The following is a 22,169-nucleotide window of genomic DNA, read 5'->3' on the forward strand; positions in this document are numbered from 1 at the left end:
GTCGGGGCGCAGCCCAGCGCGGTGTTTGACGTCACAGGGCGGAGCGGGACTGGTGTCGTTTGGCGCGATGTGTGACGTCACGAGACGGGGCGGGGCGCAGCCCAGCGCTGCGCGTGACGTCACGGGGCGGAGCGGGACAGGCGCGGTTCATCGCGGTGTGTGACGTGCCGGGGCGGTGCCCGCCGTGTGTCGGGGCAGCGATGGGGGCACGGCTCAGCGTGGTGAGTGCCGGCGGGCGGCCGGGATCGGGGTCCCTTCCTGCCCAACCCCGGCTCCGCCTGCAGCGCTCCGGGGCGTAGCGGTGTCCCGGCGTGTTCCCGCGGTGGTGTCCGGGCGTGTCCCGGCGTGTTCCTGCGGCCTCCCGCCGCCCGGGCACCGCTCGGTCCCGCTGCGGAGGCTCCGGCGCCGTCCCGCGGCTGCGGCGCCCGAGGCGGTGTTGGTGCCTGTGCTGACTGCCTGGCCGGGGAGTTCTGCCCTCCCAGCTCCGCGGATACCTCTTGTTATTATTGTTGTTGTTATTTCTGGGGGCTCTGAACGCTTGTAGTGTTTTCCTCCGTCGGGATAATTTCAGTCTATAGGAGCGTAGGTTTAGAGCGGCTATGAGGAAGAAATTGCTCGCTGTGAGGGTGCTGAGGCCCTGGCACAGGTTGCCCAGAGAAGCTCTGGCTGCCCCATCCCTGGAAGTGTCCAATGCCAGGTTGGATGGGGCTTGGAGCAACCTGGGAAGGTGTCACTGCCCTCGGTGTTAGAACGTGATGATCTTTAAGTTATTTGCAGCACAAACCATTTCACGGTTCTATAATCGTGCTTGCTGAGCTGTGGGTCTGCAGCCCTGTCATCTCTGCCACGCATCAGTACCCTCTTTTCTCAGCTGCCTGTTACGGCTCTTTGCTCCTGTGCTCAAACACTTCTTTCTGTGGATTTGGAAGAGGGGCAGGATGGAGCTGGATTCAGCTGTGTTCGTTTGGGAGCAGCTGCTCATAAGGTGCATTGGACGGAGGAGATGAGACTAAAGCTGCAGAAGTGAAGCAATCCCGTTATCCTCTCACTGGTTTCTGAAACAGATGAGAAGAATGTTTAGCTGAGATTACTTCAAAAGTAGAGTTTTTGAAGTCGAGAGTACAAGGTTTCTCATGCCAAAGCAGGGTTTGGTTTGTGTTTGTAGGGCAGGGCAGTGCTGGGGTGTCGAGCTGGGAGCTTGTGTGTTGGACTGTGCTGTGCTCACCACACCCTGGCAGCGCAGTCTCCATGGCTTTTCTCTTTGTTATCACACAGAGGCCTCTTTCCATTAATAAAAATTCCTGCTCAGTTACTAATTCTGCCTTGTCTGTTTGCAAAGATTTGTGCAGCTGGAAATCATGAGTCACAAGGTCCCCATTTAGTGATTCCTAGGCCTTGTGGTCAGCCTGTTGCTCTCTGTTGCTGGAGGTCTGAAGCTGTGCAGTTACCCTCATTAATGTCTTCATCCGCCCTCTGTTGAGAGTATATAGGCCACTTTTAACCCAGAGAATGCTTTTCTTAGCAAGCATGACTTTTTGTAATCATTCAGCCTTCAATTCTTCCCCTTTTTTCTGCCCACCTGGTGACAGATGTGAGTAAGGGACTAAAATATCTTTGTGAAGTATTTGGTGTGCTGTTTCTTTCCAGGCCAAATCCCATGAGACTTTTGCATTAATTGACCATGAATAACAAATCGTTTTCCATGAGGTTTACACTGTGTTAAAACTATTTGTCATTGCCTGACAACAGCAGCACTGTTTTTTTGTTCAGTTTAGATAGCCACATTTGGAAATGAAACCCTTTTAGCTTATTAATGTCTCATTTGAAACACCTGCTGCAGAGTCAGCTTGCTATTGCCACCAGACCTCACTTGCATGTTAACTTCTCATTAAGGAGTTTAATTGCTGCTCTGTCACCTTGAAACGACTTCCCTCCCTCTGCCCTTTTTTTTGACTCAATAACAAAAGTTCTTCCCAGAGCTGCAGTAATCTGGTCGATCTATGAGAGTTAAGGAATAATCTTCCTGTCAACTTCAGCTTCTTCTGAAACAACCTGTATGGAGCTATTTCAGTATTCCCAAATAAAAGTAAAAAATGCAGTGTGTATACAGCATGGTGTGTGTCCTCAGGCTGTACACAGTGATGATACATTTTAAACCTGTACAGTAGCATTTTAAGAAAGAATTTATGCTGTCCCATGTTTTTATTTTTAATAATGTAGGAAGCTTTTATAGCCTCCTTGAGGAACTGTCACGTTCTAAAATACTGTTCAGGTCCCTTTAAAATAAAATGAAAGTGGAAGCTAAGCAAGCAGAACTTTGAGGTAATTTTTTTTTTATTTTTGCTATAGTCATGCTTTTCCCCTCTCCTCTGTTGCAGTGTTGAATAATAAAGTATTGAGTCAAAGAGGATTTTTATAAGTAGTTGTGTGCTTTATTCTCCTGCCCCAGTGCAAAGAGGGTGGTGTGGTGTCAGAGCATAATCTGTTCCTGCCTTATAGAGCTTCAGATGTGGGGAAAACGATGGTAAAAGGACAAGAAGGGCTGTCCCTTGGCTGTGTCCTGCAGCTTAGCTGATTTCTCAGGGAAGGGGTGCTGCTCTGCAGGCACAGCTTTGTGTGGTGGTGGAAGCACCAGTGCCTGCACCCAGACTCTGGAGCTAGAGGGTGTGTGCATGCTGCCAGCACCCAGCAGCAGCATGGCATGGCTGGTAAAGCCCTGCTCAGCTGCCAGAGAGATCATGGGGTCAAGTGCGAGACCTCAAATGATGGGGTGTCTGCAGCGTGTGGGGTGGCCTGTGAACTGGTCTGTGCAACAGTGGCCTCTGTGTCGAGATGGCAGCAGCTGGGGAGTCTGGAGAATGGGCACACTGCCAGGGCAAAGCCAGCTTGTGGGGGATCCACCTCCTACACATGTGTGTGTATGGAATTCCCACTCATGGACCTTCATCCTGATTGGTGCAGAGGGGAACAGGATGAGCCCATTAGGGCTGTTTGTGTGTGGCTGGCTGTGTTGGTCAGTGTGCCCAGCCACATGTTTAGGTCAGATATCAGGAAAAGGTCGTTCCCCCAAAGGGTGGTTGGGCACTGGAACTCTCCAGGGAATCCTCACAGCCCCAAGCCTGACAGAGTGCAAGGAACATTTGGACAACATTCTCAGACATAGGGTGGGATTTTTGGGGTGTCCTGGTGCAGGGCCCAGGGCTGGACTGGATGGTCCTGATGGGCCCCTCCCAGCTCAGGATATTCTGTGATTCTGTGTGTATTTGGACGCATGCCTGACACATCTGTGTGCCTGCTGGAGATGGGGATTCAGCCTCTCTATCAGGGTACTTGGGGATGTGGAGCTGTGACAGCCTCACTTTGTGTCCAGTGGCCAGCGTGGCAACCCCGTGCTGGTGTGCAAGTGCCTCAACACAGAAGTGATACCAGGTCTTCATACGGCAAATCTGTGTATTTGGCATTTTTTTATTATTATTATTATTATTATTATTATTATTGTAATGCTTCCTCTTCCTGCTCAAATAAACACTTTCTTTTTGGTGGTTAAATTGCCATGGCATGGTACCCTGTTCCTTGTCACCCAAATAACTCTCATTCTGTACATGTCTTTCTGTTTCTGTGCTGCTGCAGTTGCGTCAGGTTGTGACATACCCAATATGGCTGATCTACACCACCTTCATGAGGCTTTTCAGGAATCCCCAGCCTGCAATCACCCTGAAGGACCCAGAAGTGAAGTATGCACTGAGGCTGATTGATAAGGAGGTAGGTGCACGTGCAGTGCTGAGCATGACCTTTCCATGGGTGTTGTGAAATGCTTACAGCTTCTGAAGGCTTGGGTGATGTCTCAACAGGGTGGATACTTTTGTCTTGAGGAAAGGACTTCTTTATAAAAGCTCTTTGTGTGATATAACTGAGTACTGCAGTTCTGCAAGCAGCTTTTTCCAAACAGTTTAGAGTGGAGAATGCTGCTTAGAAATGATCAGTCACATGTGTCTCATGTTGTGGAGCACATCAGCAGAAATTCCCAAACTGTGCACCACTGGCTGGGCTAAGGGATACAAGTCCTGCTGTCAGGCCGAGCAGGCAGCTTTTTCATGGTCAGTGGCATTGAACAGCAGCTGTCAGAACTATTTTGACACTGGTTCCTGTTACTGGATTGATGTACTGTAACACGTTACAGGAAGAAAGGTGTTCAAGTCATGCAGTCCTCACAGCACCTGAGCTGTCTCAGCTTCTCTTTCCCTCTGTTAAAAGTAAAACCTCCTGGTACAAAATTAAATTCATGCTCAAATGGGATACCGGAGGAAAGTCATGATGCTTTCAGGGGTGGATCTTACCATCAGAAATTGGTAACTAAGCTTGTGGGAAGTGCCACCAAAGTTGCAAAGTCAGGATTTCCCTTGGATAAACCCACCATCAAAAGGATGAGAGAGAAATCTTGGCTTTTCAGGTGTAATGACACACCTGAGGATATTTTTAGTGTTGACTTTTTAAAGCTATGAGCCATTCAGAAATTTATCAGAAGACTTTGGACTGGAACAGAGCTTTGTTTGAGGTTTAGAGGGTGTACTGATAGCTTGGCTTTCACTGGTTCTGTCAAAGGAAACAAAAAAAACCCAAAACTATAATTTTGAATCCTGGGTTTGTGGGAACTGAGAGCTTCCCTGTGGCTTGGGCTGTGCTGCATTGCTGATTTTATTTCCCAGGTACACTGCAACCACACTGTTACTATAGTCTCCCTACTTCTCATGAGGTCAGGAAAGGCTAAGGGAATTGGGATTGTTCAGGCTGGAGAAGAGAAGGCTTTGGGGTGACCTCATTGTGGCTTTCCAATACTTGTGTTTAGTCTCCTCAACTTTAATTGATGATTAAGTGGGAATTCAGAGCTTTGTTCTTTCTGCATGCAGCATTATTGGCGAAATCCAGTGATTATTTCAATACAGTGCTGAAATTTCCATACAGAAATAGCAGCAGTCAGAGTGAGAGCAGCAGTGTGAAGTCCACATCAGTTGTCTTTCTGAAGGAATTTTCAGTGGCAGTTACTGCTCCCAAGTACACATAAGTAAAGAGAAGCCCATTTGAGGCTGCCAGTCAGTTCCCTTCTCCTTCAGAATTTGCCTTAAAATAAGGTACTGTGAAGAAAATTTCATCTGTATGACCGTAGTAAGGAAAGATGAGACAAACTGTGAGGAAGAAATTTATCTCCATTGGTTACTTTAAAAACAGTTAAGCAAACAAAATAAGGGTTACAAAACACTTAAAAACAGAAAGTCACTGGATGAGGCATTAAGCTGTATGCTGGTTTTTGGTTTTTGTTTTTGTTGTGTTTTTTGTTCCCATGAATGTGATCTGATTTTTCAAACATGAAACTTACGTAAGAAATAATATTTAATTACTTATTGCCAAAATTTTATTCAAGGTGTGACTTTCTTAATAAAGATTAGACTAATTATCCCAGCAGGACTGCATATATTGTCATAATTTTGTTCATATCTAAATACAGTGCTCTTTTCAATTTCATTTATGGATTAATAAATTAATTAATACAGGGAAAATACTTTTAAGGACGTTACCATAGCAAAAGGAACCAGTTTGCTACTTCCATTGAAATGATTAATTAATCTGATTTTGAGAGATGAAAATCAGAGTACTTTGGCCTTGAACTGCTGCATATTTAAACTTGAAATGATAATTGAAGACCTAATTAATTTTTATCTTGTGGCCTTCTCACAGAAGGCAGTGTAAATGTCCATAATATTTAGAAAGTTAGCACTTAGTCTTAATCTGCACACAAGTATCATTAAGTGTCATTAATTCTTAATCTCACAGGATGCCAGACATGTCTTGTTTTAGACGTAAATGACAATCATTAAATCCCAACAACTTCTTTTGATTTTCCTCTTTCAGGAAGTTAGTCATGACACAAGGAGATTTCGATTTGCTCTCCCTTCCATGGAGCATGTTCTGGGTCTCCCTCTAGGTATGTTCCTTGTGAAGGATCCAAGTGTTGCTTGCATTAATTATAGTATAAGAGATTTTGTTGGGGCGTTTTCCTTATATTTTGAATTTGGAATACTGCTCATGTGGCTGGAGCTGTTACTGAGAGCTCTGCAAGATTATTCTTGCTGTGAGTAGTCTGCAGGCTCTGAAGTGCAGTGTATGTGAGTGAACATCCAGCTTGTTTCTGTGGAGAGAGCAGGAACAAACACAGGTCTTCACTTGTACTTTTCCAGTCTCAGCTTTCCAGCATGTGTTATTCCTGTGGGGCTGAATCCCTGCAGTCCCTTTCCATGCCCTGAGGCACTACTCTCATCCACTTTTCTAACTCATGCGGGTTACCAGATGATCTACTTACTTCTGAATTTCATGGAGCTTTTGAATCACCCAGGGGCAGCTGTTTCCAAAGGCCCTGCCACGTGGTGTGGTGCCTTCCATAACAGCTTAGTGCCATTATTTCCTCCTGCTTGTATAAAGAGCATTTAATTGTGATTTGTGTTTAATAGGACTTCTGCTTTAACAAGCTGCTGCACTGATCCCTGGCTCCTGTGCTTTGTGGTTGTTGTAAACCTTTTTTCAGGTGTTAAGTTCCATCTTGTTTGGGGTGTTAAAAATCTCTTGTATCGAGATTTGAGAGAGAGATGGGACCACTTAAAGACTTTTCAAAGCAAGATTTATTATTCTTCTTTTACAGTCTAATGAAGGAGTGAGTGTGTCTTTTCCTTATTCACCAGATATTCTTAGTCAGTGGTCACAAGACCACAGGTTACAGGGTCCTTTAAAGGTTAATTAGCCAATAAACTAAACTAAAGCCACAAAAGAATGTTTCTACTCTCACAGCAATTGGTAATTATTTTGTTTTATACTTCTTTGCTGCAGTGCAGACCTTTTTAGCCAATCGTAATGACACACAAGACTACTTGTTATACCTTAAGTTTCTTATTATCTTTATAACTACTTCTATATCTTAACTTTAAAACCTTAAAACTTCCCACTACTTAGCTTAATGTCTTTTCTATCTAAACTTACATTCTTGCTTATGATTCTAAATCTGGAAGCTTTCTCCAAGGTCAAAAATCAAACCCTGTGTTCATGTCTATGTCTGAGCTTGCATTTAGAAGAACTTGAGAGCTTTCTGTGCTTGGAATTCCCACACTCTTGATCTTTTTAGTAGCCATGAAAGCAAAGCTCCTTTCCCTGGCTTACCCAAAATGGACATTGAGGAATGGTTTGCAGAGTTAGACTTGGGAAGCAGAGAGCTGAAAGCTGCAGAGGATGGAAAAGCAGCTGGGAGCAGCAGAGCTGCAGCTGGGTGGCAGGTGTTGTTTAGTCCAGCGCCAGCATTTGCCTTATATCACCAAAAACACTGAAAGCTTCATTCTGAGGGAGATGATTGTATGTGGCACCATGCAGAGGCTGCCAACTTATGTCCTGTCAGGGTGGGGTAAAGCTCTAACAGGTGAGGGCCTAAGGCACATTTTCTCTCTGGGAGGGGCACCTTTTCTGCTTATTGCCAGTTCTTGTGAGATGGGCCCCAGCAGCAGCCCCACTGTCCAGGCTGACCAAGGGTCACCAAGGGTCTGTGGGTCTGTGCCTGCAGCCACTTCTGCCCTAGAGAAGGAACAGGACTTCCCTGCTGCAGCTCCCTCCTGGTCTGCCCTAGCAGGATGTCTGTAGGCTTTGCTGGGAGGGTTACTGGAATATGACATCCATATACAACTGCAGGTGAGTTATAGTTGCTCATTCTCCAAGTCACCAGGCAGCACATCTTCCTTCACCTAGCCTTCCTTCACCTTCACTTCCTTCTGAAGTAGGGAATTAACCATGCCTGAAGGGTCAGCTGCTTCTGGAGCTAATGTAATATGGTCATTATTACCAGCTCCTGGTAAACCCAGCAGAGGAGCTGTGCCATTGTTGGATGTGCTTTGTTTCATTGACCTAATGGTGATAAGCAAAACTCAAAATCTCTCCTACCCCTCCTGGTTAATCTTCAGTTGAGTGTCTTCAGAATGCCAGGATTCTATAGGAAAACCTTCCATAGAAGTTAGTTCTTTTCTTGTTTTTTCAGAAAAAAAAAATATGTAGACATTGAGAAGAGAAATGGTTGTAGAGAGCTCAGAGGATGGATGTGTGACAGATGGAAACATTGCTGCATTCACGTGTTAAGCTGGAGGAATGGCAGGGTTAGAAAAGTCCTTTGTGTCTAGGCAGCATTAGCAAAGGTAGCTGGAGAGCTCCTGGAAGACATGAGGGATCTGTGGTCAAAGCAAGAACAATTACAAACTCGGTTTTAACTAAACTGGCAGTTTACAACTAATACGTTAATAAAGATGTGTGAACAGGATTGGGCAGTTTTCTCCTCCTGTGTCCCTTTATTTGTCTGGATGGGAGAGACAAATCCCATCTTTTGAAAGATCTCAGGTACTGTTCAGGCTTTGGTAAATGTAAATGTATGAAGTTATGATTGACACACAGAATTAGCAGTGGAGTTGTCTGTCCTTCCAGGTAGATCTCTGCATGGCTAACAACTCTGGCAAGGTGTTGCAGTGTCAGGAAAGGAAGAAATGATGCCCCAAAATAAGGTAGTTAGAGCTTTGAGGCTGCATTTCAGTCCATACCAGCCCAACACATCCACTGAAAGAAAAATCTTTTGAAAGAAAACTAGGTTTTGGGTTTTTTTTCCCTGCAACAGGGCAGCACATCTACCTGTCTGCACGGATTGATGGAGCTCTGGTTGTGAGACCTTACACTCCAGTTTCCAGTGATGATGACAAGGGCTTTGTGGATCTTGTTGTCAAGGTGAGAATGTCACGCTCCCTTCTCAGGCTGGGCAGCTTCTGAGCCACCTTTGCAGTGCCTTTATGTTAAATTTGGTGTGCTGGCTTCTCTTCAGGAATGTGCCATTACCTACAAGTCCACATGGCATTTTGCAGGCACTTCTTTAGTGAGGGTGTCTCATGAGATGCTGCATCATTTTCCAGCCTCTGTGTAGATGTTTGTATGCTTTTTAATCTTTCTGGAATAAGGAATTAACCTTGACTGAAGACTGGGAAGCTGCCTCCGAAGCTAATGGAATTTTTGGTCATCATGATCACTGAGAGTGGTGATCATTATCATTACTGATTGAGGCAGTGGGAATGATTGATGTAATTGGTAAGAATGTGATTTTAACTCTTGTGATAATGTAGTTTCATTTTGCCTCTCGGTAGCTAGACTACCTATCATTTAAAGCTGTTAGGAATTTAAAATATTAATATCTGCACTGGATTTCCTCTTAGAATTTTGCTTAGAAGTTTGGAATCACAGTGGTTTGGGATTTTCCTTTATTTTTCTACCTTTTTAACTTGGGTGTAAATTGTGTTGATTATTATCTGTTATCTGAATATTTTCTGTGTTGCAGAACTGCAGTGGAGAAACCACTGGTCTTTGTCCAAAAATTGTGGCAGGAGTGGCATTTTGATCTTTTGTCAGTCAGACATTGCATTTCTTTATGGAGTAATTGTGTTCTTTGCATGAGGAGTACTTGTACCTAAAAATTTGAATGGCACATAGCCTTCTCTGAGCTGTGAGATTGAACTGCTTCATTTTTGTTTTTAATAGGTCTACTTCAGAGGTGTCCATCCCAAGTTTCCTGATGGGGGAAAGATGTCTCAATACTTGGACAGCCTGAAAATAGGGGACACCATTGACTTCAGAGGACCAAGTGGCCTCCTTGTGTACAAAGGAAAAGGCAAGACCGGTTTGGAAGATAGAACAGATACATACAGTTAGAACAGTATAGGAAAAAGGTCTTATTACTATAGAAGTGCTTTTTATTGACACTGTTCTCAAGTAAGGGATGGGTTTTTTCCATGCTTATGTAGACAGTTCATACACTGACAAAAACACTGGGTATTTGCACTGTCCACTGCTGATTTCCCAAGTAAAAATGAACTTTATGAGTAGGCATTACTTTTATGTCAATGTAAAATACCTCATGTTAGTACAGCCACAGATGAGTCACAAAAACCTTCTGGCAGTTTTGTATGAAGCAGAGCTCCGACACGTGTTTTTTCAGAGCTTTGTATGTAGCATTCATGTTATCCTGGATGAAGAGAGCTGTGAATACAACACAACTTTTTGGGGATTTTCAGACTGTTGTGTTTGGCTGAAATGGGCTAATCAGCTCAAAAACAGAAAAATAATTAAAAAAAACCACTATGCTGAATATTTTATATTTTCCCTTAAAATAATCTGCTCGTGGGAAATAAACTCTCAGAGCAGATTGATTCCTTAATGTCCAGCTGTTTCCAGAATCTTGGCTTGTGCGTGTCACTGGGGGTATAGGATGTGGGCAAACTGAAATACAGGTGGAGTGTATGTAGGCTGTGGTCAGGGATAAGTCATAACCCATATCAGTGTCTAGTGTTACCACCTCATGTCTTAAAATTATCTTTCAGGATTGCTTTAGTTCAGGACATCTTCACCTTTTCTGTTCTCTGGGAGAGAGGGGTGACAGGGCTGAAACTAAGTTAATTTAGCAGGATGTGCTGGAAAGGGATAACAGGAGGTGTTTCCTGCTTGCTTCAGTGTTTCCCATCTCTTTCTCTCTTCAGGCAAGTTTGATATTCGGCCAGAAAAGAAAGCTGAACCAGTTACCAAGACAGTGAAATATGTGGGGATGATTGCAGGGGGGACTGGTAGGTACCTGTAAAGATTCATCTGTGCTTTCTGACAGCTGGTAGATGCATATGGCTCACATTTTCCCACTTGTCCCTTATTTACTCCCCATCCTCACATCACGGACCTGCCTCTCTCTTCCAGGGATAACACCAATGCTGCAGATTATTCGTGCAATTATAAAGGACAAAGATGACCCCACCACTTGCCAACTGCTGTTTGCTAATCAGGTAATTCTGTCCTTTTTTTCTGTTTGTAGTGTTTTACTTACCTAGTAGGACTCCTCTCAGCAAATAAAATTACAGAGATACAAGCCCTGAGGAGAGAAGTGAACTGAAATGTTGCAAACCTCCCATATAAAAGCACTGTGACAAATTGAGAGTTTAGCATTACTACAGAAATGTTTGCTAATGTTTGCCTTCCTGTGACTCATTGCTCTGTTTCTAATCCAGTTTATGAATGTTAAAGCCCTGCATTCCTTTGTGAAAGTTGTTAATTGTTTGGGCAGACTTTCAGAGCTGTCTTTCTTAGTGGAAGCATGAAAGGGGTGGACATTTGTCTCTTTCAGCAATTTTAACTCTCCAGTTTTGCAGCAGTGTTTGTCTGTGGAATCTTTCTGTCTGAGGACATCTTGGTTGAGACTAAAACTAACTGTGGTCCTCCAGCAGGTCCCTCAGTTACAGAGCTATGATTCTTCTTGGCTGTATGCTTTCACTTCCATACCTTCTGTCAGTTTTTTACATGCTTCTCTTGCTCCTTGAGGTGTGGCATCCTGAATGCTGGCCAAAGGGAAGCTCTCTCATCCATGGAATCCTTGCAAGAGAGATTTCTTGGATAGACCAAATGTTGGTGTGCTGCTGGGCACCTGATGTTCTTGTGCTGTGAATCTTTCTGCTTTTTAAGTTCTCCCTCTAATGAGCATTTGTGTCTGGATTATAAGTCATTATTTGTGGTGAGCTTCACTTCATGCTTGTGGTTTTTAGCTTCTTTTAGGCTCTTCTCTATTTTTCTTCTCATATTCAATGTGTGCTCATTTAATTTGTAGGCCATATCTAGGCCTGCAAGAAAGATGGAGAGAGGCTCTTGACAAGGGCCTGAAGTGACAGGACAAGGGGGGAATGGCTTCACACTGACAGAGAGCAGGTTTAGATTGGATATGAAGAAGGAATTGTTCCCTTTGACAGGGGTAAGGCCCTGGCACAGGTTGCCCAGAGAAGCTGTGGCTGCCCAATCCCTGGCAGTGTCCAAGGCCATACTGGATGGGGCTTGGAGCAACCTGAGGGATAGAACTGGAAAGGCTTTAAGGTTCCTTCCAACCCAGGCAGTTCTGTGATTACCTGAGTTATAACCTGAGGTTTTTCTGCCCAGGAGCTATGATCCATGTACTGAGGTTCCCTGTTCTGAGGAGCCCTGCCAGTGCTCTCTGCTGCTGGCTGGAGCCCTTGGATTTGGCATTAAGTGCAGTGGTATCATTGCAGGAGGGCCAGGATTTGCTAGGAATGATTCAGAATGACTAACACAGGGCTGTAGCTGCTTTAGTAGCATGGGAAACTCACTGCAGCTAGGAGGGAGGGCCTAGGGAACAGTTCCCTGCCTGCTAGCCACAGCCTATGGAAACATCAGCCCCTGGCTTTAAAGAGTCCTTGTACGCAGTAACTCCACAAATAGAAAGCAGTTTTTAAAAATATTTTGAAGTATTTACAACAGCGTACATGGGCTTCTACTGTGCTTCTGGCTGGCACACTTTGAGTTGACCCAAGCCAGCAGGAGTTTTTCTTGAGCACCCACAGCTGCAGATCCAGGAACAACACCTCTGGAGTAGCTGTTGCACATTCCTCCTTATCCCCACAGTTACAGACTTGGTGGTGACCTCCATGCCAAATTACTATGGCTGCAGGTGATGGCAGCACTTTCAGTCCCTACCCCTTTCCTTCCTGCCCAGGCTGCAGCTGCTCTTGGGGAAATAAGGCTTTCCTTTGGCCTTCAGTCATGTTACATCAGGGAGGAGCTGAACTTGATACCCTAAGTAATGTTTATTGTTCTAACTAGAACTTGATACCCTTTTGGTTGGTTGTTCCCCATGCTTTTTAAAAACCAAACAGTCTCCATATAGCAGTGCTCATGATACTCAAATTGGCAAAGGTGAAAAACCTGGTATTTCCCTGTCTGGATGGCACAGTATGAAGGGGTAGGGAGATATTTCTGATATATCTGCAGTCATGGTTAGTTTTTTGATGTAATAGTGCTAAAAAAGGCTTTATTCTTCTGATTCCCTGATTAAGTGATGGTTCTGCTTTGTTTTATTTGTTGAGGGAAGGCATTGCATGGTCAGGATTTGGGAAAGTTATGAGCCTTTTATTAGCTCTGCCACAGGCTAGGTGTGGAAATATCTTGGGTTTGGTCTCTTCAGTCTTTAACACAGTTGAATCATCTCTTCCATCTCTCAGGGCTATGCAGTAGCTGCTGCTCTGTGACCATCTGAGGGCTGCACTCACATGCAGGGTGATCACTGTTTTCCTTGTCCTGCAGACTGAGAAGGATATCCTGTTACGTTCCGAGCTCGATGAGATCCAGGCTCAGAATCCCAGTCGCTTCAAGTGTTGGTACACGTTGGACACGGCGCCTGAAAGTAAGACCTGAAGTGCCACTTCATGTGAAACTCCTGAGTATTATTGTGCTTTCCAGGGGACATGCTGTGTCATGTGTGTATTTCTGAGCTTCATGATTCATTTCTTGCTTAGTGAATGTCTGCATGCATCCAGTAGCATCATTCTCCACACAGCGATGCACACAGGGTCAGGTGTAAACAGAGAAGTGTTTCCAAAGCTCACTTCAGGCCAGTGGCAGTGCAGTGTTCTTCCCATGGCTACACCTGAATATTTGCCATTGTCTCCTGTGGAGGGTGACCTTTTTTTCTCCTTCCCCACAGACATAAATATAACATGTTATCCTTGTGTTTGGAGCCTCCCTGAGGCAGCTGCAGTACCAGAGGCACTGTGTAGCTCACAGGCACAGATCCCTGCCTGAACTTGCTGAACAAGCTTGAGGAAGAGAAGGCTAAACAGTGTCATTCCTCATGGTTTACCTTCCTTACCATTCCTTGTCATGCCCACCCACATCAGGATAGATTCACACTTGTATTCACTGGGAGTTTGGGGCAGAGTAGGAAAAGCCATATGTCTCTTCTTCCTTGTGACTAAGAATACACCTCTGGTATGCTGAGGGAAGGGCCTTGCCCTCCCCACAGTCTGTTGATGTGTCATCCACTGCAATTAGTGTTCTACTGGAATTTCTGATTGCCATTCTTTCTTTGGGGAAATTGTGAACTGAACTTATTGTTGGGATAAAAGTTCCTCCTTGGACCTCCTCAAGACTGTCCTGCAGACTTTCACTGTCATATATGAAATCTGACCAAAAGTGAGAAAAAAAATGTGTCAATCTTATGGTGCCCAAAAGTTTGGGTTAGCAGCAGCAAAAGTTTGTTCTGCATCCAGAGCTGGAGATGTGATGGTTAAACCTGAATCCCAGTTAAACCGACTGTCACTGTGTTCCAGCTGGGAACAACTTCATCAGCAGGATTTCTCCTTTCTAAAGTGATTTGTATCTCTCTTTTCCTCCTTTTAACATTGCTCCCCTTCCCCTACTTTCATTTTTTTTTTAACAGATTGGGATTACAGCCAAGGATTTGTGAACCAAGAGATGATCAGAGACCACCTGCCCCCACCTCAGAACGATGTTCTGATCCTCATGTGTGGACCTCCTCCAATGATCCAGTATGCTTGCATTCCCAACCTGGACAAACTGGGCTATGCCAAGGACATGAGGTTCTCCTTCTAAACACGACTGTTATTCAGGGATCTCGTGTAGAAGGGAAGGAAAAAAACATTTAATGGGGAACAGGACAAAGTTACAGAGGTGGCTGATGCACAGCGATGGGAAAATACATTTACATTAAAAATGCTTCATATTTTCAGGCTCTCTGGCAAATAAGACACATAACTGTGCTAAACCTGTGTGTGGAGAGGTGGTAATGCCTCGTGCTCTGTGTTGTGTGCTCATGTCCAGGGAGGACAGTGCAGCTGCTCAGGGCAGCACACACTCATTTATGCTTTTTCTTAGTGCTGTAATCAAGTGGCAGTAATATCCTACTTCCTAACACTGTGCATACCCAGGATTTTATTCAGTATGAACTATGAAAACAATGGAAAGTGTTGGATTATTCACCTTGTTTATGCCAAATTGTAATCCTTACAGAGCTCTGAGGGCCAGGAGTGTTTGCCTTGTACCCATAAGCTTTGCAACATCAGTTTAAAGATGCATGTTGAGTTGAAGGTTGCCAATTAACCATTTATGACTGAAGCTGTTGCAGCTGCCTCGTTAATCAAAATAGAGAGGTAGGCAGTGATTAAAAAATGGGTTTCCTTTGTATTTTGGAATAACCTCTCTTAAGTGCAAACACTTTTCCATCTGGTCGCAGTTCTCGTCCCTGGGCAATGAAAGAAACTTCAGAAGGTGGCTTTGGGTACTGTTCCACAAGTACCTTGAATTTTTGCTTGATAATGTATGGGATACTTAAAAAAAACTTCTTAAGTTTGTATTTAGTCCTAAGTACTGTGTGATGGAATGGGAGTACAAAAGCAGTTCTTCTGCATGCCCTGTGCAGTGAAAAAAAATGCTGGGTGATAACTGGATGAGATTTTCTTGTTAATTGTTTCCCAGAGATGGATTTGGACTGAAGGAGGCCCAGGTTTCATTGCCAGGGGGGTTTTGGCAGACAGCCCTGCTCTGGGTGCAGTGGCACCCGATCACCTCCATGTCTTGATCAGGCAAATTTCCCCAGGGTTTGCTTGGTAAGGATGCATGGGAACAGCCTTAAATCACAGAACTGACAGCAAATTCAAGTGTCTCACTGAGTCTAAAACTGTTTCCTAGAAGCTGTTTACTACAGCTTTAATTTTTATTTTTTTCTTAATATACTTTTTTTACAGCAGCCTTTTACCTAGTCTTTAGGACACAGCAGGCATCCTCTGCCTGCAACCTTCTGCTTCTGACCAGCAGAGATGCTGCTGAGGTTAGAGGTGTCCTGCAAGGAGTCTAGGAAACTAAAATCTTTGTTCTAGTGATGACATCAGAGTGACTGAAAGGACATTTAGTCATGTGTGAAGTACTTGGGTGCTGAGATAGCTACAGGCGTCAATGTACAATAGCAATTTTTAAAGATTGGGTAGGAACTTGAGGTTATAGCTCACTGTGTTTTCTTTTGTGCCCGTACAACAAATGGGTACTGTGTATTTAAAAGGTTCATTTTTCAGCGAGAATTAAAAGTCAAAGATGCTGCAGTTAATTTAAGGAACCTCAACTAGATAATATTGTTATTAATTTTATTAATTTGACATTTGCTTCAAGTCTTGAATTTTTGATGTGTGCTTCTGAAACTTGTTCTTTAATACTGTGCTCCAAAGTTGAAATACTACTCAATTTTTCAAGTTTTAGTCTCTTTTTTGGAAGGCAAAAAGCAGAAATACGAGAGAAGTGGTCTTGCTGCTGGTCTGTATCACTGTGGAATATGCATAGATTTTTTTTTTTCATTATTGTGTTTGCCAAGGTCATTCACATCCTTTTTTATCCTGAATAAAGTTTTGGAAAGCTGAGTTTCATGACAACTGGTTCATATTTTGATTATTCTTAACTGGGAGTTTCCCTTGAAACCAAAATCAGTGGGTAAACATAACATGGCTTTGAAGGGCCATAAGATCCAAGATATTCGATCCCCAATGCCTTCAGGATTTGTTCATTGAAGCTTTTTAGGGTTAATTTAGCAAACTTAAGGTTTTGGTGATTTCATGATCAAAACAATAAATCTGTGAAACTTATCTGCAGCTGGCTAAAAGTGGTCCCTGCTGATGACTAATTAAAACAGCTCATTAAAAAGGAGGAAGATAATAAAGTAATTCCTGTCTTTCTGACACTAAAAATGCAGTACCAGGGTTCTGTTATCCCAAGGGTTTGGGGGATACTTGGCAATTATGGTGGCCCAGGTTGGACTAAGCTTTTAACACTCCCTGGATTCACAGGATCACGCATTCCAGCATGCACTGCACAGGTGTTTTCAGGGAAATCCTTTGGATTTGGGAGATTCCCAAATCCATGTGAGTTCAAAGCAAAAACCCCTGGAAGTTGAAGGCAACAGGATGTTTCTTGGGCATTTTGAAGTATTTGGTGTGTCATAAATGCGAGGTTTGAATTAATGCAGATTTTCCAGGATTGTGTGTTCAGAATTGCTGGTTTAAGGATGGCAAGGTCTGGATTTGGATTTGTGGGTACTGAGTGCTCCTTGTGTCAGCTTTAGGTCTGGACTGGTGGGAATTGTTGGAAGAAAGAGAAGGGAATTGAAATGCACAGATCTGTTCCTGGAGAAATGATCAGGATGGGAGAAACAAGGGTGTAGAACTGCTGGGAGCTCCTGGAGCTTGGATGGAAAGGATCCAAGAATTGGAAGCAAAAGCTGTGGGACAAAGTTTGAAAGGGGGCGGGGGAAAATGGGAAAGAATCCCTGCTCCAGGAATCCAGCAGGGGCCAGGAGAGGATCATTTTGCATCCACCAGCTCTTGGTGAAATCCTGATAATGAAGGTCAAAGGAAATTATTTGTTTGCTGTTAGGTTTGGAATGAAAGGTGTGATTCCAGAGGGGAATATTCACCTGTTAAAATTCTGTTGGATCAAGGAAAAGAGGGAGGAAGCAGCTGGGGAATGGACAGGTGGATTTTTGGTGGATACAGGGATAGACATGGGAAAGGGCTCTTAGGTAAAATACCTATCACGGGTACCACCAGGAAAAGCCCCAGCTGCTCTTCTTTCCAAGCTCTGACATTCCAGAGGGGTAACCAGTGGTTAGCATATCCATTTCTATATTCATTGGATGCCCAGTGCCTTGTTGGGAAGAGATAATATTAGGAAATGAACAAATCCAGGGATGTCATTCCTGATAGTAAAGCCCTGGGGGCCCAGGTTTTGATAGTCTTCTAGCAACCAAACCCAACAGAGGGAATCCTGGAGGAGGTGGAAAACACTGTCACTCTGTTGGTGGAATTCCTGGGAAATGGAAAGCAGCAGAAATGGCAAGAACAGAACTGGAACCGGACTCCAGCCAGGTAAGGCAGACACCAAATCCTTTGGAATTAGAACTGGACAGGGGTAAGAACAATTAATTGCTAAATTTGTACCCCGTGGGGTACTCCGTGAGAAGATCTAGACTGAGGACTGTTCCCAGATGGGAGTAATGAGCCTTGGAGTTGACTGAAGGGAAGAAAGTGGGATCCTTTCAGCATGAGGATCAGCTGTCAAACATGGAGATGTTATCAGAAAATTATTCAGGACTGTTTAGTTCCCAAGCCAAGTCAATCTCCTGCCTTGTAAAGCTCAGAAATCTGGGAAGACCCCTACTACAGCTGGCTAAAAGTGTTCCCTGCTGATGACTAATTAAAACAACTCATTAAAAAGGAGGTAGGATTGATTCAATACTCACAAACACATCTTGCTGAGATCAGAGTTCTCTGCCCACTGAGGACCCAGCAACCAGCAGGGACATTTCTCCAGTCTCCAGCAGAGACCTCCTCCCTCCACATCCAGGGACCTGCAGCCACTCAGGGAACACCAGCTTAGTCTTGATCTGGGAACAGGAGAGGGACAAGGAATATTTTTAAGTCATTCCAACCTCAGCGGTGTCCAGACCTGGGAGAAAGCACTTCCCACACCACTCTTGGAATTTTCTTCCCTGCCCCTTCCAGCTTTGGAAGATTTCTATAGGAGCCTGACTTATCTGTGCAGTTCAGAAGCTGCACATCCCTAAAGCATTCCTGTGGGAACATGAAGCTTTACTCATGCATTTTATTTCTTTATCTGATGTATTCCCCCAAGTTATCCACAATGTAGAAAGAAAAATCTCCCCTACTTTTCTACCACTAATTCCCTCATTTTTACTTCAAAGTATTTATTTAATGGAGCTTTTCTCAAGATTTACTCCCACAACTTTCCCTACACGCCCACTACTCATCACCTCATCTTTCCCTGGAAGTGTTCATTCTTTACCCCAGAGATTATGTCACGTTTTGCCTCCAAAATTTTCCCTACTTATACCCTACAGAGTTCCTCATTTTTTCCCCAAAAATATTTATTCTGTCCCCTACAGCTATATGCACAGCTCCATTCCCCTGGGTCTTGCCTTTGGTCACCAGAGAGCTTCCCCTCCTCTTCCCTTGTGCTTTATATACATTTGATTTGCCAGGTCTTTAAGAATTTTAAGGTTTTTTTGTTTTCATCTGTAAATGCAGTTCCAGTATCAGATACTATTTTCATTATCATTGAAGGGGTGATAAATCCCTTATCAAACAAAAAGGCAGGTGAGCTTAGTGTTGTTTCAGCAAGCTCCAGTCAGCTTTTAAAGATTTGCTCTGAACAGCTCTGGGCTGCCCTCACTTCATTCTCCATGGAATTTGTGTTCCAGCCCCTCTGGTGTTCAGGATGCCCTTTCTGCTGGGGGCAGCAATGGACACAGGCTGACTCCTAAGAAAATTGTTGCAGGAAGAGCTGCTTCTCCTCTTTTGGTCTCCTGCTAGTTTCATTTGCAGATTTCTGTTTGATTTGTGGATTGCTGCTTCTGGAGCTGCCAGAGCAAGCAGAGTTGTTTCTTATTTTCTCTCTCTCTGTTACTCGTGACTTAGATCTTTGTGACAGTCCTCCTTTATGAACCCCCAGCTTTAGAACTTTTTAAATCACAACAGCTTTCAGGGCTGCCTTGCTTGTGGTTTATTACAGTATTTTACTGCCTGCTCCTAGGGTGTCTTTAAAAAAAACAAAACAATGTATTTAGTCTCCTGTGGTTATTTTTATATATTTTGTATCCAAGTTCTGGAAGAAATGTTTGTATCCATTCTGTAAGAATGTAAGTTTCCAATAGGAAGACACGTGTTGTGTATCTCATAAATCAAAGGTCATTATTGCAGGGTTCTTACAGTTGCTTTGGTAAAGAGCCATGGGAAACACTCCCATGTTGTGGGAGCTTGCAGATAAAAGATCAAATGGAATTAAATTCCAGCTGCAGCTGCAAGAAACATACATTTTTCACCAAAAAAAAGTGGAGGTGGGGGGATGGGTAGCAGAATGTCAGGACAACTACTTATATAAATCATTAAAATACAATTCTATCCCGTGCTGCAAGCAAGATGCTTGAAGGAGTGTCTGCCATGCTGCTCCCTCAGCTCCTTTGGGATAAAGCAAAAGGGGATGGACTGTTTTTACTCTTCTCTCTCTCTCCATCTTTGCTGCATTTAACCCAAATACTTATTCATTCTGGTAAACTTACTCGTCATGGGCAGTCTTCTGGTGTTCCAGATTTGGTGATAAGGGTTGGTAACTTTTAAAATGATGAAGAGGATTCCTGATAGCAGCTGGAGGGGAAGATATTTCCAAGGGGATGATTATCCCACTTAGTCTATTACACAATTGCTGTGGCTGTCCCATCCCTGGCAGTGTCTAAGGCCAGGCTGGGTGGGGCTCTGAGCACCCTGGGCTAGTGGAAGGTGTCCCTGCCCATAGCAGGGGCTTGGAACTGGATGGGCTTTAAGGTCCTGTCCAACTCAAGCCATTCTGTGATTCTCATAGGGAGTAACTCTTTAAAAATTCATAGTTCAGACATTTCAGTCTCCCAGCAGGATGCTTTTCATAGGACAGAACTAACCTGTTCCATTAGTCCTAAACCAGTTCATTAGATGTGGGAAATGGAAAAATAGAAACTTCCATAGATGCTGAAGGGTTCAATCTGCAGCCTTAGAAAGAGCTTGGGCTAATGAAATGATGAAGGTGCACAGACATCGGGTAGAAAAATTATAAACTTATGTCTCTATAGTTATAAGTAAGAATATGTCTATAGTAGGTAAGAAATTATATTAAGTAAAATAGTGTGAGGTTTCAGCTGTAATAATCTGATTTATAGAGTAGGTTAGAGATCTAGAAACTGCAGTAGAGGTGTGTGTATGAGTGTGTGACCTGTCAGCTTAGTGGCTAAGAGACAGACACAGTGCAGCAAAATTAGGCAAAGGTGATAGGTTAATAAGGGAAAACAAGTCTCATGTCAACTGCCTATTGGACCAAAGGGTTACATATTGCTGTGTGGAGAAAAAACCTGTGACTACCTTGAGCTATGGCTGACTTGTTGCTCCTCTAAATCTGACACCTTCAAACTGACATCTTATCTGGCTACTTGAGCAATAAATCATCTCAAAGCAAGGTGGTCCCATCCCTCGTTCTTCATCTTGACAGTGATCTGCACCTCAATTTCAATCCTACTTTGATTTTTAATGCAATAATTTTAGCTGAAATAATTCTCCAAGAAACACACAGGATTGTTAACATTAGGAAAATATTTGTAACATTTTCTTAAGAGTGCATAAACACTAACAAATTGCTGAGTTCTTTCTGCATCAGAGACAGCACTTGGGAGTTCAAGGGCTTTTTGCTGAAATTCCAGGACAAATATTAATGGTGAGCTGAGCAGAGCTTCTCCTGTGGAAATAGGAAACTTGACTGCAGAGCAAAGCCAGGATAAACATGTGGATTCAGCCATCGTTTAGCTTAAGCAAAGCCACACAAAAATAGCTGCAAACTTTACTGAGCAGATGTGATTCCCCTTCTGTCAGCTTGGGATACCACTTCCAGATTTTTAACTCTGCCCATTGGTTCTCATTGTTACAGCCACTCCTATGATTGACATGCATTTTTAGCAATGCATTTACTTTTCCAAAGCCCACAAACCCAAATGGAAATGTCTTTGACATCTGGTCTTGCCTGTTGAAAGTGTTGCTTTCACATAGGAATAAGGGAAAGATTCCTGGGGCCCAGAGGAGACTGAGGAAGGCAGCATGCTCCTGTTCATGAGGAGGAATGAGGCTCTCCATAGAATGGAAACTGATCACCAACTGCTGAAGTTGGTGTTTTTTTCCAAAGAGGTGACATCTCTATGTACGTGTGAATGGGGAGGAAAATTCAGACTAACGGTCAGCTGGGATTTGAGTCGCCCAGCTGGGATTGCTCCACAGATTCCTCAAGCCTTTCTGTGGGAAAGCATTAGTTTAGTACTCTCCCTTGGCTTGTGTTTCCAGTGCTTAATGGAGGGAGGTGCTGCCTCTGGCCACAATTCCATAAGAAGTGAGGGCCTGACCCTCTCACACTTGAGAAATACCTGCTCTCCAATCACTTGCACGTACCTGTGTTATTCCATATGCAGCAAGTCGTGGTGTAAAGATGAGTCCAAACCAAAATGGACACAAATTCAACAAGACTGACACTTTCGTGTCTGAGTGTTATCCTACCCCCAGCCTCACTGCTTGGTGTAGCTGTGCTAACTTTGTCTCACCTCATCTGCCTTCTGAAATAAGGAGGATTCCAATGGGTTTCTACTTAGTCTTTTTAATGAGAAATCTGGACCTAATCTGCAAAATCTCATTATCTGGCTTTTC

General features: G+C 43.7%; 1 protein-coding gene across 1 annotated transcript; it reads left to right on the top strand.

Annotated features, from left to right (window-relative positions):
• Window positions 1-108: 108 nt before the first annotated feature.
• LOC102110360 (NADH-cytochrome b5 reductase 3) lies at window positions 109-16,319 on the top strand. Its single transcript, XM_088055645.1, has 9 exons — window positions 109-221; window positions 3,631-3,762; window positions 5,908-5,980; window positions 8,690-8,796; window positions 9,598-9,727; window positions 10,593-10,676; window positions 10,801-10,886; window positions 13,186-13,285; window positions 14,321-16,319. The coding sequence occupies exons 1-9, from the start codon at window positions 201-203 to the stop codon at window positions 14,491-14,493; spliced, it is 906 nt and encodes a 301-aa protein (XP_087911771.1). The 5' UTR covers window positions 109-200; the 3' UTR covers window positions 14,494-16,319.
• The last annotated feature ends 5,850 nt before the right edge of the window (window positions 16,320-22,169 follow it).

The sequence above is a fragment of the Pseudopodoces humilis genome, chromosome 5 (assembly GCF_049639895.1).
Source record: "Pseudopodoces humilis isolate 2021_Gansu_Grassland_sample_001 chromosome 5, ASM4963989v1, whole genome shotgun sequence".
NCBI classification, from domain to species: domain Eukaryota; kingdom Metazoa; phylum Chordata; class Aves; order Passeriformes; family Paridae; genus Pseudopodoces; species Pseudopodoces humilis.

What these genes read in the sequence shown, in the direction of transcription:
- LOC102110360 (XM_088055645.1), top strand. Translation starts at nt 201, where the DNA reads ATGGGGGCACGGCTCAGCGTG. An exon ending in TGGGGGCACGGCTCAGCGTG is followed by an intron (nt 222 to 3,630) that starts GTGAGTGCCGGC and finishes GTGCTGCTGCAG; the next exon opens with TTGCGTCAGGTTGTGACATA. An exon ending in CCTTGTGTACAAAGGAAAAG is followed by an intron (nt 9,728 to 10,592) that starts GCAAGACCGGTT and finishes TTCTCTCTTCAG; the next exon opens with GCAAGTTTGATATTCGGCCA.